Here is a 17,328-nt window from a genome sequence, read left to right as displayed (position 1 = left end):
AAAAGAAAAGGAGTACTTGTGGCACCTTAGGGACTAACACATTTATTTGAGCATGAGCTTTCATCATTCAGATGAAGTGAGCTATAGCTCACAAAAGCTTATGCTCAAATAATGTGTTAGTCTCTAAGGTGCCACAAGTACTCCTTTTCCTTTTGCGAATCCAGACTAACACGGCTGCTACTCTGAAACCTGACATTAACATGCCATTCATCTCCCTGCAAGGCCATTAACAAAGATGTTAAAGGGCCTTGGCCCTGACTCAAAATCTCTGCACTACCCCCATTAGATACCCTCCCCAATTGGATATGTTGCTATTTATCATTGCCATGCATTTACAGTCCTTTCAGCAAATATAAATCCATATGGCACCATTCCTATCTAGCCCATTGAAATTAGTTTGATTCATAGTGCAGATATGTGATCAGCCATGCTTGATCCAGGCTTAAGGCTTAACTGTGTCACTCAGGGTGTGGATTTTCACACCCTGAGCGATGCAGCTGGGTTGACCTAATTTTTTAATATATGCCTGGCGTCAGATCAATAAAATTTGCAAAGTACTTCTGAATTTTCAGCTGGAAGGTACTATAAGGATGTAAAGTATCATTACTTTGCATTGGCCCAGTAATGTGCTCTGGGGAAGTTTTCTGTGCAAATGTATGGAGATTTAAAAATAAATAAATAAAGCTATGAAAACACAAGAACTTCCATGTGTTTCACTATTGAGGTGATCACACAGCACAGTTGTCTGCCTTATGAACTACACTGGAAACATCTGTCATTTGTAATGCCCCCCAAAACTAGAAGTAAAATTATGGACAGAACAGCCCCAGTAAGCATCCCTTTCCTCTACAATACCCCTCCTCCTCTCAGCACCCAGGACAGGAGTTGTAGCCACAGCACACTATGCTCCAGCTGGTCTCATCTGCTGGATGGCCGTAGAAGACCACAGGCAATTGAGAGCGCATCCCTGAAGCTCTAATTTATACCAGGAAGCAGGCATCCCCCCTAAAGGGCTGAAAAACCCAGGAGCGTGTGCAACGACAATATAAATCCACCGAGGATTTCTTTGCTCCTGCACCAAGCACAAGGACAGAAAAAGGGAGAAAGAGCTCGAGTGATGAATTATTAAACATGTTTTGTGCTGTACAAGATCCCCAAAAAGCCAGTCTGTAACCCAGAGCTAAGATGTTCAAGGATAAAACAAGAAATGCTGAGAAACCCAGAGGCGGTGCTAACGTGGGGTGTGAGAGGGGCAGGAGGGGGGGTGTACAGTTATAATTATGAACAAGTTACATTTGCTCAGCTAAAGACTGAGCTGTCATTGGGTTTAAGAGGATTTTCACACACACCCCATCCTCTCTCTCAGAACTGCCACACACCCACCACCTTCCTTCCCTCCAAGAGCAGGAGGAGCAGCAGCATCAATGAGTCTCTTTGTGATGCTGCCTGCAGCTGCTGATGTGTGGAGTGGTCGGCTCTTTCCCCTAGAGACTGACACATTTCCGTCACGATGTGAAGTCTGCTTCCCTAGAGACTCATGTGGAGAGTTTGCTTTCAAATGTCTGACCCTGGCTGTGGGTGGCGTCGCTAGGCCAAGCTACATTATCCCATTAGTTAAGAGAAAACACAAAGATGAGTGGATAATTAGATCTTAAGGAAGAGATTTAACAAAAATACCAGTTGCTATCTTATCTGGCCACTGGAGTTTGCATATGCTTTAAAAGTGCTCATGTCTGACATCAAGCCAGTAAAAGAAAACACTCCTACAACTGTTGCTTATACTGTAATGAGCTAGTTGGAGTTTGGAGATGTGCAACTTGATTTCCTAAGCGACACTGTTTATACTTGAAACATACATAAATACACACACAGTGTTTATATTTTCTCTCAAGGAGATCAAACTCAACACTCCCCAGCACACTAAGGAACCAACTGGAGGGGGCCAAAACCTGAGAGTACCATGGTGCCCCACCTATACCCATGGCAATGGGGCCAAGGGGGAGGAAAACTCTGCAAGGTTCCCCCTTCAAGCATGTCCTCCAAATTCTTTCACAAACAGCAAGGCATATTTCCCCCAAGCAGGGGGCTTGCAACCCTAATTCTGTGGATCCCCTGAGCTCTGCTATAGGCTTGGACCATCTGTGCAGATGTTCTCTCCTTCTAGGACTGCTCCATGGTCCCAGGTAGTTCCCCCTGCTCCCTGGGAGTGAAGCTCCATTGTAGCCCGGGACTATATTACCTTTTCAGAAGAGTTCCCGTGGGCCGCCAGTGAATGATACAGAGTCAGTCTTCCCAGCTCTGTTGTAGCCAGCACTGCGTTTTTTGCTCTCTACCAGTGGGACTTGGTTATAGGCAAGTTAGGGGAACATACTGTTCCATAAGCATGATCAAAAGGCCCAGATCAAAGCCTTAGAAAGCTGGTCAGATGTGGTCTAACAAAAACATGACAAAATTCACAGCTATCAGAGAGAACAAATGAACTTGCTCTATCCTCAGACAGCAGGCCATGTACCACCACTGCAGTATTTCGTATAGCAAAATTTTTAAATCGGAAGAATCAAAAGTTAAGCTATCAACCAATGAAGTTCAATACCCGTCACCGCCACCACCACCACCTTTAGCATTTTCCTGTTTATTTTATTAAGCTTTCTGTTTTAGCATAGTTCACGGGAGAGAACAACAGATGTTTCATTCCAATCCACCTGCATCTTTCCCACAACACAGAAATTTGGTAAGAACAAAGACATATTAATAAGTAGGTTAAGAGATTCAGGATGGAGAGATTGCAAGATGTTTGATAATAGTTTTACATTCAAAATACAGATGGATCCAAATCAAAACTTAGATCCAGGCTTTCTTGCAGTTTGAATTCCAGTCCAGATCTTTGAGGCTCACCTTGGTCAAAGATGGAAAAAGCTGAGAACCACTGAAACCTATAAATTACACAAACCTATATATTATATAAATTGATGAGGTTGGAGAATTAAGAATGCCAGTGACTGAGCAATAGGAGGCAAGTGACAAACTAAAAGTATAAATGCAGACTTAAGAGCTCCTTCTTCAAGAAATACACAGCTCACCCAAGGGCCACATTTTAAAAGGTATTTGGGCCCCTAAATATGCAGACAGGCACATAGGCATTTCTGAAATTCTCACAAGGCACCTATCTGCATCTTTAGGCAACTAAATACTTTTTAAAACATGGCCCCCTCAAAATTGGACACAACAATGCTCCGAACAAGGGTACCCTGAAAGGTATCGGATACAGTTTGCTTCCCCTTATCAATTGCCTTTGCTAATCCACAACAAGCAGAGACATTCCTGCTCATTACCCTCCGCAGCAGGACTGAATTGCAGCTGTATTACCCCCGTAGCACTGACTGGCTACCTCCATCCCACCAGTCACTTCCTGGAATGTAAGTGGTATGGCTTTAGGACAGTTTTGGAGCAATCTCCTGTGTGCTTTACAGGAGACAAACAGAAGCGGCTTATGGCTTTTTATCTTAAGAGTACTGGGTTTCCCAACCAGAGGGGTAAGTATATGTAATCTCCTTTTGATAGTAATAACAAATAGTAGTAACAGGTTAGGGAGATGCAGAGACACACAAAATCATGATTTATTCATTCATTTATGTTGCAATTGATTATGAAAGTTTAAGGAATGGGTAAATTTGCAATTTACCTTCAAGCTCCCACCACACCTTCCCTACTGGGAAAACTGATCATGTGATGCCTAGACTCCCTCTCTCTGAAGGCAAAGTTAAATTGACTGCAGGTGTGGAGGAGCTGTCCTTGTGCAACATTCAGTATTTGGAATAACAAATGTTTTTGAATCCTTCTGTTCTGGAGCTAGATGTAGGTTGATTTTACTGTATTTTTAAAGTTTGGAAATCTTACTGTGGATTGCACACAAATGTCACTAAATTATTTCACAAGATTTTTTTTGTGAAATTACTTTGAAGTTCTGGTGGACATGAATTTGAAACATAGATGAGGCCAGCATAGCTCCTTCATACTGCTGCATTCCATGATAAATGATCAGTAATGGCATGGACTTTGAAAGGGCCTTTGTGATGCTTTGATATTATATTGGTAGCAATGCTCTTGGAGAGCAGAGTAGATACCCTAGTGGTATTGTTCCCCACCAAAAAATAAATAGTAAAAATATTGTTTGTATATACACACAAAAGTGATAGATTTCTCTCTCAAGAGGGTGTAAGGACCACTACTGAATAACACAGTGCTCAAACGTTGGCTCGGTATAAAATTTTGCACAACCAGCAACGTAACAGCCAGCACAGGAGATGAAATTCTAAAATACTTTGCATAAGCCTGCAAATGTACTGACTGCAATGGGACCAGGACTGCGGCCTATCATGCTCTACATGACAAAGAGAAAAATATCATTGTACTTGTTTTTAGTATTGGGAAAGTCATTTTAACCATCTTGATACTGGTTAGAGGGAGAAACTGGATTAATAAAAAATAGCTCCAAAGTATCTAGCTTTTTGGCTACAGGTCATTTTACAAGAACTCTCAACACCTGTCTTAACAGAGCAATAGTTTGAATTTTATTTTAAAGCTAATGTCATTATACTAACAATTTTAAAAATGCTGTAAATCCCCCTGAATGTGTAGAACATTTTCTGTTTTGTCAAGTCTGGCAAAGACCTACAGTATTTTAGGGTGGATTAGGTTTATTTTGCTAAACTCAAGCCAAGGTCAGACCTTGTATGACTGGAACTACATGAATCATTCCTTCCACCTAGTTTCCTACCCTGGATTATCAGTGTGCTTGATTAGAGTAATTAGCATTAGGCTCTCTCTTTAGTATTTTCTTCTAAACAAACACCAAGGCTGAATAGCAAGAGATTTTTATTTTCCTCTCATAGCTATTTAATAAAATCTGAAGGCAGAACATTCAGGAAGCAATAAAAATATATTAAATCTAATTCCACTAGCTCTTACCTTTAGTTCAAATGATTTTTAAGCGTCATTACAACTGTAGGTTTCACAGTAACAGCCGTGTTAGTCTGTATTCACAAAAAGAAAAGGAGCACTTGTGGCACCTTAGAGACTAACCAATTTATTTGAGCATGAGCTTTCGTGAGCTACAGCTCACTTCATCGGATGCATACTGTGGAAACTGCAGAAGACATTATATACACAGAGACCATGAAACAATACCTCCTCCCACCCCACTCTCCTGCTGGTAATAGCTTATCTAAAGTGATCACTCTCCTTACAATGTGTATGATAATCAAGTTGGGCCATTTCCAGCACAAATCCAGGTTTTCTCACCCTCCGCCCCCCCCCCTTTTTTTTTACTACAGGACAGGCCTAACAAAGAAAATAACAGAACGCCACTAGCCGTCACCTTCAGCCCCCAACGAAAACCCCTCCAATGCATTATTAAGGATCTACAATCTATCCTGAAGGATGACCCAACACTCTCACAAATCTTGGGAGACAGGCCAGTCCTTGCCTACAGACAGCCCCCCAACCTGAAGCAAATACTCACCAACAACCACATACCACACAACAGAACCACTAACCCAGGAACCTATCCTTGCAACAAAGCCCGTTGCCAACTGTGCCCACATATCTATTCAGGGGACACCATCACAGGGCCTAATAACATCAGCCACACTATCAGAGGCTCGTTCACCTGCACATCCACCAATGTGATATATGCCATCATGTTCCAGCAATGCCCCTCTGCCATGTACATTGGTCAAACTGGACAGTCTCTACGTAAAAGAATAAATGGACACAAATCAGATATCAAGAATTATAACATTCATAAACCAGTCGGAGAACACTTCAATCTCTCTGGTCACGCAATTACAGACATGAAGGTCGCTATCTTACAACAAAAAAACTTCAAATCCAGACTCCAGCGAGAAACTGCTGAATTGGAATTCAGTTGCAAATTTGGATACTATTAATTTAGGCTTAAATAGAGACTGGGAGTGGCTAAGTCATTATGCAAGGTAGCCTATTTCCCCTTGTTTTTTCCTACCCCCCCTCCCCTCCCAACGTTCTGGTTAAACTTGGATTTATGCTGGAAATGTCCCACCTTGATTATCATACACATTGTAAGGAGAGTGGTCAGTTTGGATGAGCTATTACCAGCAGGAGAGTGAGGTTTTGTGTGTGTGTGTGGGGCGGGGGGGGGCGTGGTGAGAAAACCTGGTTTTGTGCTGGAAACGGCCCACCTTGATTTTCATACACATTGTAAGGAGAGTGGTCACTTTGGATGGGCTACTACCAGCAGGAGAGTGAGTTTGTGTGTGGGGGGGGGGGGAGGGCGGAGGGTGAGAAAACCTGGATTTGTGCTGGAAATGGCCCAACTTGATTATCATACACATTGTAAGGAGAGTGACCACTTTAGATAAGCTATTACCGGCAGGAGAGTGGGGTGGGAGAGGCATTGTTTCATGGTCTCCGTGTATATAATGTCTTCTGCAGTTTCCACAGTATGCATCCGATGAAGTGAGCTGTAGCTCACGAAAGCTTATGCTCAAATAAATTGGTTAGTCTCTAAGGTGCCACAAGTACTCCTTTCAACTTACTCTCAGTTACATTTTAGCTTCTTATAAATCTAGTACATATAAGTATACTTTGAATAAAAGAAACAGCTACCAACTCTTAGTTCTGTCATACAGGAGATATATACCTGGCAAAGGCTAGCAGACAATCTTTGCAATACTAGTTTTAGGACTAATGCACATTTAGCAGTTAATCCAATCTATTTGAAAGCTCTAATCAAAAACTGATTGCAGCAATAGATTAAATAGTACCAGCTACATTAAACAAGCGTAATCAAATACAGAGTTGCAGAAATTTGAAACAAAACCAAGGAACTAAACAATGGCTTAACGTGAAGGGCTTCAGGGGAAAACACATATTTGGTGGTCCTAGGTCTCTCAGCAGTGGTTATTAGACTACATTACAATAATGAATGGCATATACATTGTAAGTAATATGTTTAAAAGGCTCAGGATTGTAATGATATCCAGAGTGATCATCAGGAAGCCCTACAGCAAAATCCATACAGATCAGAAATTTTTTTTTTTTTTTTAAATAACTGTTCTGTCAGAAACCTTTACTTTTACAACCTCCCAACCCTTTACCGGAACAAATACTCTCCTGAATGTAAAATAAAACCTAACACTGTTAAATTTTCTTTAAAGAATGCATGATCTCAACATTCAAATATGGAAGTGCTACATCATTCAAAAACAGATTGTAAATATGTTTTTTCACACATTCATTTGTTTTGTGTAATTATGGGCCAATACCAAAAATGTGTTTTCTGGTTCACTCCCAGAAATCAACAGAGGGACTAATATACTAAGCTACCCAGGACAATTATGAGTAATTTGTTTATTGGAGTAAATCTACATTTTCTCCAAACATAAAGGTTTGGGGCATCTTTGACTGAACTCAGTAGAAACATACCTTTGACTTCAGTAGGAGCTGGACAGGACAGTTGGGCCATAAATTATCCAAATGCATTTTAAATATGCCTACTGTACTTATAAGATGATAATTTTAATTACAGGCAGGGTGTGTATCTCATGATTAGACCGGAAATCAGAGAGCCATGACTCCTGGCTGTTATTCAGCTCTTAAATACCACCATGATAGGTACTAAACAAAAACATAAGATAACCTCAGCTCTGCCACTGAGTTGCAGTGGGACCAAACCTCTTAACTTCTATACAACTTTGTGTATTATTATGCCTAAGAACGTTGGGAGGCTTTATGTCTGTTAAGTACTTTCAGGAATCTGGAAGCAGGATGATGAATGAAGGGTTCTGTTTCTGTTATTAAACCACAGCGGATGAAAAAGAGGAAGTATCCTAGCAATCAAAACTAAAAGATGAAGTACACTGATTTTCCATAAAGTTCAACTTGTTTGAACTGCAGTTCTTGGAATAATTAGCCAAGAAAGCAAAGTTGACAGTAACCAGATCCTTACCTAATTAAATCTTAAGTCTCATTTCTAGCACAATGTCTGTCAAATCATGAGGCCAGCTTCAAACAGCTGTTGCCTCTGTAAATTCCACAAAGGGGGAGATAGTACACAACGTTCTTCCCTCAGCTCCAAGCTCTCAGTTGTACTTGCCCATACGCCATGTGCCACCTCGCATGGCTCAGAGAGCAGCCTTGCACTAAAAATGCTATTCCCAGCATTGTGCCGGTATTATGGTGATGATTCTGATGCACCTAACATGGGGGCACAATTCAGTACAACGTATGTTTGAAGTTGCTAAACTCAGCCTGGCCATTTTCAGCTTCACAGACAACATACAGGAGGAAAAATGAACTGAATTAGTTCTTGCTGCTAGATGGGTATGGGAGAAAGGAATGTGCCCCCTTCCCTCCCCCAAAATCTGTCCTTCCTACAGCTCCTTTTAAAATATTATTTTTTAAAAATTAAAAATAAAGAGTAAAATTTTAAAAACTATCCCAAACATTAATTGAACATGCAGGCTAGAGTTCTGGCCTCTCTAAAGCAATCTAGTAACCAGTACCATAGCTGAGGCTCCAAATGATTTTAGACAGAAGATAATGACAGGTGTAGCTCTGATCTCATCGCGATCCTCACTAAAACCCTGCTGGTACAGGGCCCAATTCTACAAGGTGCTGAGTAACCGCTGCTACTGCTGACGTGAAGGATCAGGCCACTCTATGTAATTATATTTGTGGACCTACAATTTTCTATTTATCAAATAGAAAAACTATTTTCAGGAAAAACAAACAAACTAAGAAATATACGTGGTTATTGATTACATGAGCTTTCTTCAAATGCCCCAGCAAAATGAATCTAGTTATTGGAAAACAATGGGCAAAACTCTACTCTCCGCAGCATCTGTGCAACTGTAATGATTTACCATGGAAGTTAAAGATAGAAAACAGACGTAGTAGGTCATACAATCCATCTCCCTGTCAGGGCAGGATTGTTCACTACAATATTATTGAATGTTTTTAGTGCTAAATCCAGAATAGCTTTAAATACATGATGTGAAGTCATTTCAACAGCTTTCCTTGAGGGCCCATCTTTAGTCTTCTTCTCTATAATATCCTAAATAACTCCTCTCCCTCCCTTGGGGTTTACAACCTTCAACTACTTGTACTCTGTTAAAATGTCTCCTCCTTAAACGTTGCACGGCCATGCTATAAATACAGGTATTTTAGGGTCTAGTTCTTCAGTCTTTATTCACACAAGTAGTTTCATTTGTTTCCACTTATGTTTTTAAATGTATAAAGGCCAAGTTCTGTCTTCATTGGTTTGCTGCAACCCAGTTTGGCAAGATGGACTTTGAAAAAGAAACTGCAATCTTAAAGGGGTCTCACCTAGGTAACGAAGTGTAAAATGTTGTCTTACATTTGCTTGCTGTGTGCTCTCACAGCAGCAACAGTATTTTTGCATTCCATTAAAATTAGTGAATTGTCTAGTCTAGAGGGAGATTATTCTTTTCCCTAGTAGTCTAGCAGTCATGGAAAGCCAAATACTTATTTGCTGAATGATTTATAAAACAAACCAGACACAGATACACTTGGGTGTTGTAAACAACAGAGGGTCTCATCCTGTAGGAGAAATCTGGATTAAATTATCAAGTCTTTAGCGATTAGAGACATCTTAGTCAGATTTAAAAGAGCAGAACAAATGTTGAAGTCTTCCCTCTGTCTGAACATAAACTCCTATTAAAGGCCTGGCTCATACCCATTATATCCACACAAGGGGAGATCACGGTTGTGAAAAACCTACCTGGTTTTCAACAGACAAAGATAATCTAGTGGATTTTATGTAGGGTTTCCATTTCTTTGCATAATTTTTTTTAACTTCTATATCCGTCTGAAGTGCTTACATCATCATAACGTGTATTTAGACACTGGAGACTCTAATTTCAGTCTGCAACTGAAAACTTTAACCATCCTAACAAGTGAACACAGAAGTGATGAGAATTTTAAGGCTCTTGTTAGAAGCACTATGAGAAAGCAATAAGAAACCTATGGAACTAACTGGAAGCCTGAAAGGGAAGGTGAATAAGTGGGGTCCTTGGTGATTGGGTAGTAGGTTGTGGCAAGTGGATCAAACGAATGGTCACGATGGAAAGTGTATTGATATCAAAGGGCACATATAAAAACAGCATTGCCAGTCCAAAGTATGTGGTCAACATCACAAGTCAATACCCCTGAAAAAGAATCATGAGACAAATAGGTTCTTTTTACTTGCTTCCTGCTTTCTGAGCTCTTAGAAAACATTTAGGTCATGGTGTCAAGCTTCTTCTGTAATCAGGAAGGTTAGAAACCTGTTTGTTTTAAATGAAAGTTTAGGTTCTTGCCTAATCACATCTCTATGAGCTGGGGTTAAAAAAAAAAAAAAAAACACACACACCAAATGTCATGGGACTTGCAAAGAAATTGTGAGAGTTGGCAACACGGAGTGACAAAGCTCAGTTGGCCCAACTAGTTAGCAGCCTGGAGACTCCTATTGAGTTAATGGTTTTCACCCATTAAATTGCTGGCTTTACCTTTCCAGTCATCTCTGTCTACACACACACACACACACAGACACACACACACAAAAGATGGGGCAATGTGCAAGGAACACTAGAAGGGGATTCTTGTGGAGATTTTCTTTCCTACAGTCCCTTCCTGTGCATTTTGCCACAGAGGATTTTCAGACCCAAAGTCAGTCTAAGAGTTCTCTGCATCAGGACACCCAATATTTGGCCCCATATTTAAAAACAAATTTAATCTCTGTTACAGATAACACTTTAGATTACTGAAAATAAAATTTTTGAAATCTGATTTGTTTTCACTACTTATACTGTTTTTTTAGTATTTGCATCAACAGAGGGACAATGAAAATAAGGTAGTTTCATTTTTCTTCACAGTCAATTCATACTTAATTTCCTATTATCTTGCCTTAGCAGAATGTTACAATATCTGGGTTGGGGAAAAGAAATCACAACTTTCCACTTAAATAAATATTAATAACAACAAAACATTTTCACTGGCCCATGGTTTTGTAAAAGCTTATTTTCAGTAACCCTTAAAAGTGGGACTCAATTTGACCTGACAATGTCCTTTTAATCTATGTAAAACAACTAACAACAATAACAGCTGTATTACCAGAGGAGTGCAGCAATTCACACTTAGCATCTGCATCACAGTGCAATCTGCTACAAAGCTTAGCCTTTCGTCCAACCCCCAAAATAAAACACTGATGTTTTTACCAAGTGTCTAAGTGTCTTTCCTGATTTTTACCATTTTCAGATATTAGTCCCAAAGCCAATAATGCTTCTTTCAGTGCTAACATTTTAGTGGCCAATCTCACAAGGTGCTGAGCACCCTAGACTCACATTAGCTTTGAGGGTGCATTGCTCATCACCTTGCAAGCTTGAGTACTTAGGGACTGAGCCTACACCATCAAGGTCAATTGAAGTTTTGCCATTGATTTCAATCACAGCAAGATCAAGCCCTTGAAGTCTGACTGGTTTTTAAAAGTTACTACATAAAGTGTAATGAATAACATGAAATACTATACAATTGCTAATCGCATGTTACATCCTCTTAGGACCAAAGTAAAATGTCTCTGTTCACTGAAGTAAAAAGTTTCTAGCCCCTAAATTTGCTGAATCAGATCAGGAATTTGGCAAGCTCCTTGTCTGCTGCAAAGCCAGGCTCTATGGTTTTTCTAACATAATGGTAAAACAAAATATTTCCATCAAAGTAACAATAAAACAGGCTTTCTGACCTACATTTGTTATTTTAATCTTCACAAGAGAAATATTTTATGATCTCTAAGAGACGGGTAGTTATTTAATTGTGATAAATTCTGTAAAAATGGGGGAGAAAATTAACAGACTTCCCAAAATTAATGAAATACGTGTTGACACCTGCAGGCCAATTACTTCCCCACTGGGCACATCTAGCATATGTTTAACAGATATATTTTTCTCAAATACTGTCTGTTGCTATTCACCATGCTACATTTTTCCTTCGTTTTGTTTTTATTTTAAAATGAATAAATAAAACCAAAAGATCCCTGTAATGTGTGATAAGAAACACCCCCAACTGAAAGCAAACATGCAAAGCTTTTCAGTGTGTGTAACTTCAAGATTACAAACTGAGTAGTTTAAAAAACAGGTTTCAGAGTAGCAGCCATGTTAGCCTGTATTCGCAAAAAGAAAAGGAGTACTTGTGGCACCTTAGAAACTAACCAATTTGTTTGAGCATAAGCTTTTGTGAGCTACAGCTCACTGCATCCATCCGATGAAGTGAGCTGTAGCTCACGAAAGCTTATGCTCAAATCAATTGGTTAGTTTCTAAGGTGCCACAAGTACTCCTTTTCTTTTTAAAAAAACATGGTTTGTTTCTCCAATCACATATAGCTTTCCTAAAATCCTATTTACTCACTTCCATTATGTGCAGTGACTCCTACTGGCAAGCACAGAGTTGGTGAACAATTTCTGTATGTGGGGGGAAGCATCTTCTAACAGCTGTTTCTCCTTGCAATGCCTATCAATATTCTGTGGAGCATTTATTCACTAATTCCAAAAGTAAAATGACCACTTGACTGATATCCTGAAACTTACTATTCAACTCCAACACAAAAAGTATGTGCTCAATCCTGTGGGTGTGCTGAATGCCTCCTCAGAGCTTCTGAGCAATCCCACCTGCCATTGATTTCAGTTTGGGTAGTTGAGAGAACTCTGCATTTTGCAGGGTACAGCCCTGAACAGGATACTTAGATGCTTCAGCAAAGCACCACACTTGTTAATCCAGGCCAGCATACATCACTTACCTGCACACATTCCTATTAAGGATTTTTTAAAATGTGCACAAGTTGCTTCAAGCCAGCCGCAGTATTTAAACAAAGAAACTCCCAAAACATACCCCTATGGTATTATACACAAGTACCTGACACTGCAATAGTTACTATGCAACACAGGATTGGGTGTTGGACCCAGTCCTGCAGTCTTTACTTAAGTAGAGCTCCCATTAACTGCTGTCGTAGCTACCTAAACAAAAACTGCAGGGTTGGACCTATCCCCAGGACTAATCCCTCTACTGTATAGGCAGGAAGTTTCTTTACATCTAAAAACTGGACAGAATAACTGGAAAATACATGTTATTTACTGAGAAGAACTGAAGAGATGTTAATTACCATCAATGTATTTTTACTTTTAATGCATTTGACACAAATATGAAAACTTTGGAAAACAAGGTTTTAGCCTTTAAGATATTAGAACAGAATATGCAGTGATCGGACAGTTATTCTTTGACATATACCCAGATTGCATTTTAAGAATTCATCTTAAATATCCATTTAGAAGATGCCATAGAAAACTCAGACATGTTTGTTTATTTCCACAATTCTATTCTCCTCCAACTGCGCCTTGATATTTCCAGTGGCAGGTATAATATTTTATATTTTTATATGAAAGATGCAATATATAGTGTCTTTTTTACCAATATATTTAAATAACTAGAATGAATCTGTCTATAGGAAAATGGAAAATAGAATAAATTAGATAGTTAATATCCAGCTGCACCAATTCAAGGAGGACAGATTTATGCAATACTAAGTACAGAAAGGAAAAATAAGTTTACAACGCTACTGTGAAAGGAGCAACAAACTTCAAACTGCTTACACTGCAAAAATATTCTGAATCATATTTATTAAAATTATATTGTATAAATGCTCATCCGAAATGAACTGAACCCAAAAAGGGTTATTCAAGAAAATAAAACACTACTTTTTGATAACTAAATGGCATGGTAAATTACTGTGAGTTAAGTTAATCCTTATTATATTTGCAATCCTGTAAGACATAAAATGCCAAGTATCTGTCCTAACCTATGTCCCTGAAACCCCACTTGAAAAATGGAATTTTATAAGTGAAACTGAAGGCCAAATTTGGCCCAACATAATAGTTTACCCAGCCATCCTGTCACATGTCACTTTCTTTGTGCTTCCAGGTGAACAAGGAATGCCATTGCAATTGTTCTCTTATCAGGTGAAAATACTGCACTGTTTTACTTTCTCGGAGAGTGAACAAAGAATTAATAATTTAGGAGGTGGCGCTCTCTACTTTTTAAGAGACTTTGATCTAAGCTTTAAACCATTGTATGACCACAGCCACCTTATGCAGAGAAGATCCTGGTGACTGTCACTGTACTTGATTGCCTTTCACAAAAATGCAGATTTTTGTTCATTGTAAAACAAAACAAAGGCACTATCAGGAATGCAAGAAAATGTGTAAGTTTGCAGCATGAAAAGTAAGCCTTTATCAACTATGTTCAAAACCGACTTCTCTCCCCTCACTCTTCTCTCCTGGATGGGAGCTCCAAATCATAAGGCTGGGGTACGCAACTTTTCAGCCTATTAACTCAATTTTAATTTAGGCCCAACTGCATCGCACTGATTTTTGCCAAATCCCGCTGCAGACAAAGCCTCCAGAAAGTTTCTCAGCGGGTATAATTTCATCTACTTCGGTGGAGTTACAGTTACACCAAGGAAGCGTTGGACGACCCAGCTCCTTTTCTTTCTGAACAACCCTCAGCGCGCAAAGGTCTGGCTACCAATGCAAAACAACCCTAACACCAGTGAATGAAACCGCCAGTCGGCGGGATCAGCTACGCACCCAGCCCACTCCCCACAGCCTCCTTCCACCTGCTTCAGCTGCAGCCACCGTGGCCGCGAGCCCCGCACCAGTCAGTCCCCGCCAGACCCAGAGGGCGCGCGCCCGGTGCGGTGCAGCGGGGACCCAGCACGGCAGCCCCGTCTCTGCCAGTCACCCCGCACGCTGCTCCGCTCCTGCGTTTCCAGGCGGAGCTCCGCTGCCCAATTCCCAGCCTGCGGAGTTGCGGCTCCCCCCCGTCCTTTGCAAACACCACCCCCCCCCCAAAAAAAAATACCCCGCAGCTCGGCGGGAGGCGAGAGCACCGGGGCATCTCGACAGCTGTACAAACGAGCCCCAGCTGCCCGCGGAGACCGGCTGCCCCTGCTCCCCCCCGAGCCAGCGCTGAGCCCGGGCAACTAAGCGCCCCGCTTGGCTGCTGCAGGGGGGCGCCTTGCAGCCCTGGCCGCGGCGGGCGGCACTCGGGCGGGCTTACCCGGGAGATGGTCAGCGGGGTGCTGAAGTCCTTGCCCCCCACCAGCCGGAAGCCCCAGGGCGAGGGGCCGGTCAGAGCCACGGTCTGGGACATGCTGGGCGGGCTGGGGCGCGCGGCGACCGGGAGCGCACGCGGCAGGGACGCTCTGCTCCTTCGCCTCAGCCGCAGCGCCGGCTAAGCCCCGGCCCGCCTGACGTCTCGGCTCCCCCCACTCCCCGCCCGAGGGGCGGGTCCCTGCCCGGAGCCGGCTGCGGGGGAGCGGGCTGGGGGACAGCGCCGCAGGCCGGGCACGGGGCCGCCTGGTTCCCCGAGAGCCAGAACCCCGCCCCCGCAGGGAGCAGCGGTGAAAGGCCCGGAGAGTGGGGGAGAGGCGCGCTCTCCCCCTGCTAAACCCCTGAGGGTGCCCCCTCCTCTCCCCCCGCTAAACCCCTGAGGGTGCCCCCCGCTAAACCCCTAAGGGCACCCCGTCCTCTCCCCCTGCTAAACCCCTAAGGGCACCCCGTCCTCTCCCCCTGCTAAACCCCTAAGGGTGCCCCCTCCGCTCCCCCTGCTAAACCCCTAAGGGTGCCCCGCTGCTAAATCCCTAAGGGTGCCCCCCTTCTCTCCCCCTGCTAAACCCCTAAGTGCGCCCCCCTCCTTTTCCCCTGCTAAACACCTAAGAGTGCCCCCCTCCTCTACCCCTGCCAAACCCCTAAGGGCATCCTCCTCCTCTCCGGCTGCTAAACCCCTAAGGGTGCCCCCCTCCTTTCCCCCTGCTAAACTCCTAGGGTAGTTCCCTCTCCTTTCCCCCTGCTAAACCCCTAAGGGTGACCCCCTTCTCTCTCCCTGCTAAACCCCTAAGGGTGCCCCCCCCTTCCTCTGCTAAACCCCTAAGGGTCTTCCTCCCCCCCCCCCCCGGCTGGGGGAAGCAGCTCACCTGCTCCTTTCACCTTATTTTAACCTCTGGCTGGGAGGTTCATGAGACACTACCCTCCATTTCCCATGGGGGGATGCCACCCCACCTCAAACACCACTCCTAGGGTGCGCTTCTGCTTGGTACCCAATAAAGGATGTGATAAGGCAACTGGTATCTTTTCATGTGCTGTAATATATATATACCTGCCTACTCTATTTTTCACTCCATGCATCTGATAAAGTGGGTTTTAGCCAACAAAAGCTTATGCCCAAATAAATTTGTTAGTCTCTAAGGTGCCACAAGGACTCCTCATTGTTTTTCCTGATACATACTAACACGGCTACCCCTCTGAAACCTGTCAGGATAAAGTTAGTTACGTTTGCCTAATAGAATGGGGAAACAGCCTGGAGAAAGTGAGTGAAGGGACCAAGGGAATCGCAGAAACTGTCTCTGCTTTGCCCTTGTGTTTGTTCAGGACAGAACTGCTGCACCTTTTTAAAACTCTGGCTGTGCTGTGGTTTGCTTCCCACAGGGGCTACTCAGCATAGTAAAGTTAAGCACGTGTGTAAGAAAGTTTACAGGATGAGCGCCTATGGTTATCCCAGTTTCCTGCAACACTTGGACTACATCCACCCTACAAAATCATGTTGTCCTAACTTACACTGGCCCACAGCCACCACAGTTATTAAATCACCTGAGTATATGTACTTTTGGCTCCTTGTGTCAGCGGTGCGCGTTCTCACCAGGAGCGCTTGTATCGATTGTATTGTCAGTGTGGGGCATTGCGGGACGGCTCTGAAAGCCAGCAACAGTAGACAGAAGCAACACAGTGTCTATACTGACGCTACGTCAACCTAACTACATCAACCATGACTCCACACGGGTCTGGAAGGCGTTGTTACTAAATCAGCATAGAGAGGCACTTTGGTCATCTGGAGCCAAATTTATGTGAAGACACTTCCACAGCTAGGTCGACGCAAGGCAGATTATGTCAATTTAACCGTGTACTGTAGACCAGGCCTAGGAGTAGAAGGTAACTGTGGTAACAGGTTGGGGAATGTCGATTGTTTAATGGCTTCCACTGTATGTCATTGTTAACACTTAGGGAAAAACTGGACATTTTTAGTGAAATACTCAGGATTTTTTGGAATGGGGATTAAAGGATTAAAAAAAAATTATAAACACACTATGATAGTCATTCACGTGCCTGCTCTCAGCCTACTCCCTGATATAATTGTCCCTATAACATGGCATAAGATACAAACAAGCCAACAATCAGCTCAGTGAAGCAG

General features: G+C 42.4%; 1 protein-coding gene across 1 annotated transcript in view; it reads right to left on the bottom strand.

Moving 5' to 3' along the window:
* PDLIM4 (PDZ and LIM domain 4) overlaps positions 1-15,271 on the bottom strand; it is a 96,466-nt gene extending 81,195 nt beyond the window's left edge. The window contains exon 1 of the mRNA XM_077824943.1: positions 15,142-15,271. Coding sequence (XP_077681069.1) covers positions 15,142-15,234 — 93 coding nt within the window. The 5' untranslated portion in view covers positions 15,235-15,271. The remainder of the gene's footprint in view (positions 1-15,141) is intronic.
* Positions 15,272-17,328: the final 2,057 nt, after the last annotated feature.

This window comes from Eretmochelys imbricata, chromosome 8, assembly GCF_965152235.1.
Source record: "Eretmochelys imbricata isolate rEreImb1 chromosome 8, rEreImb1.hap1, whole genome shotgun sequence".
Lineage (NCBI taxonomy): Eukaryota > Metazoa > Chordata > Testudines > Cheloniidae > Eretmochelys > Eretmochelys imbricata.
The sequence above is the reverse complement of the archived record's forward strand: the minus strand, read 5'-3'. Positions and strand labels throughout refer to the sequence as shown.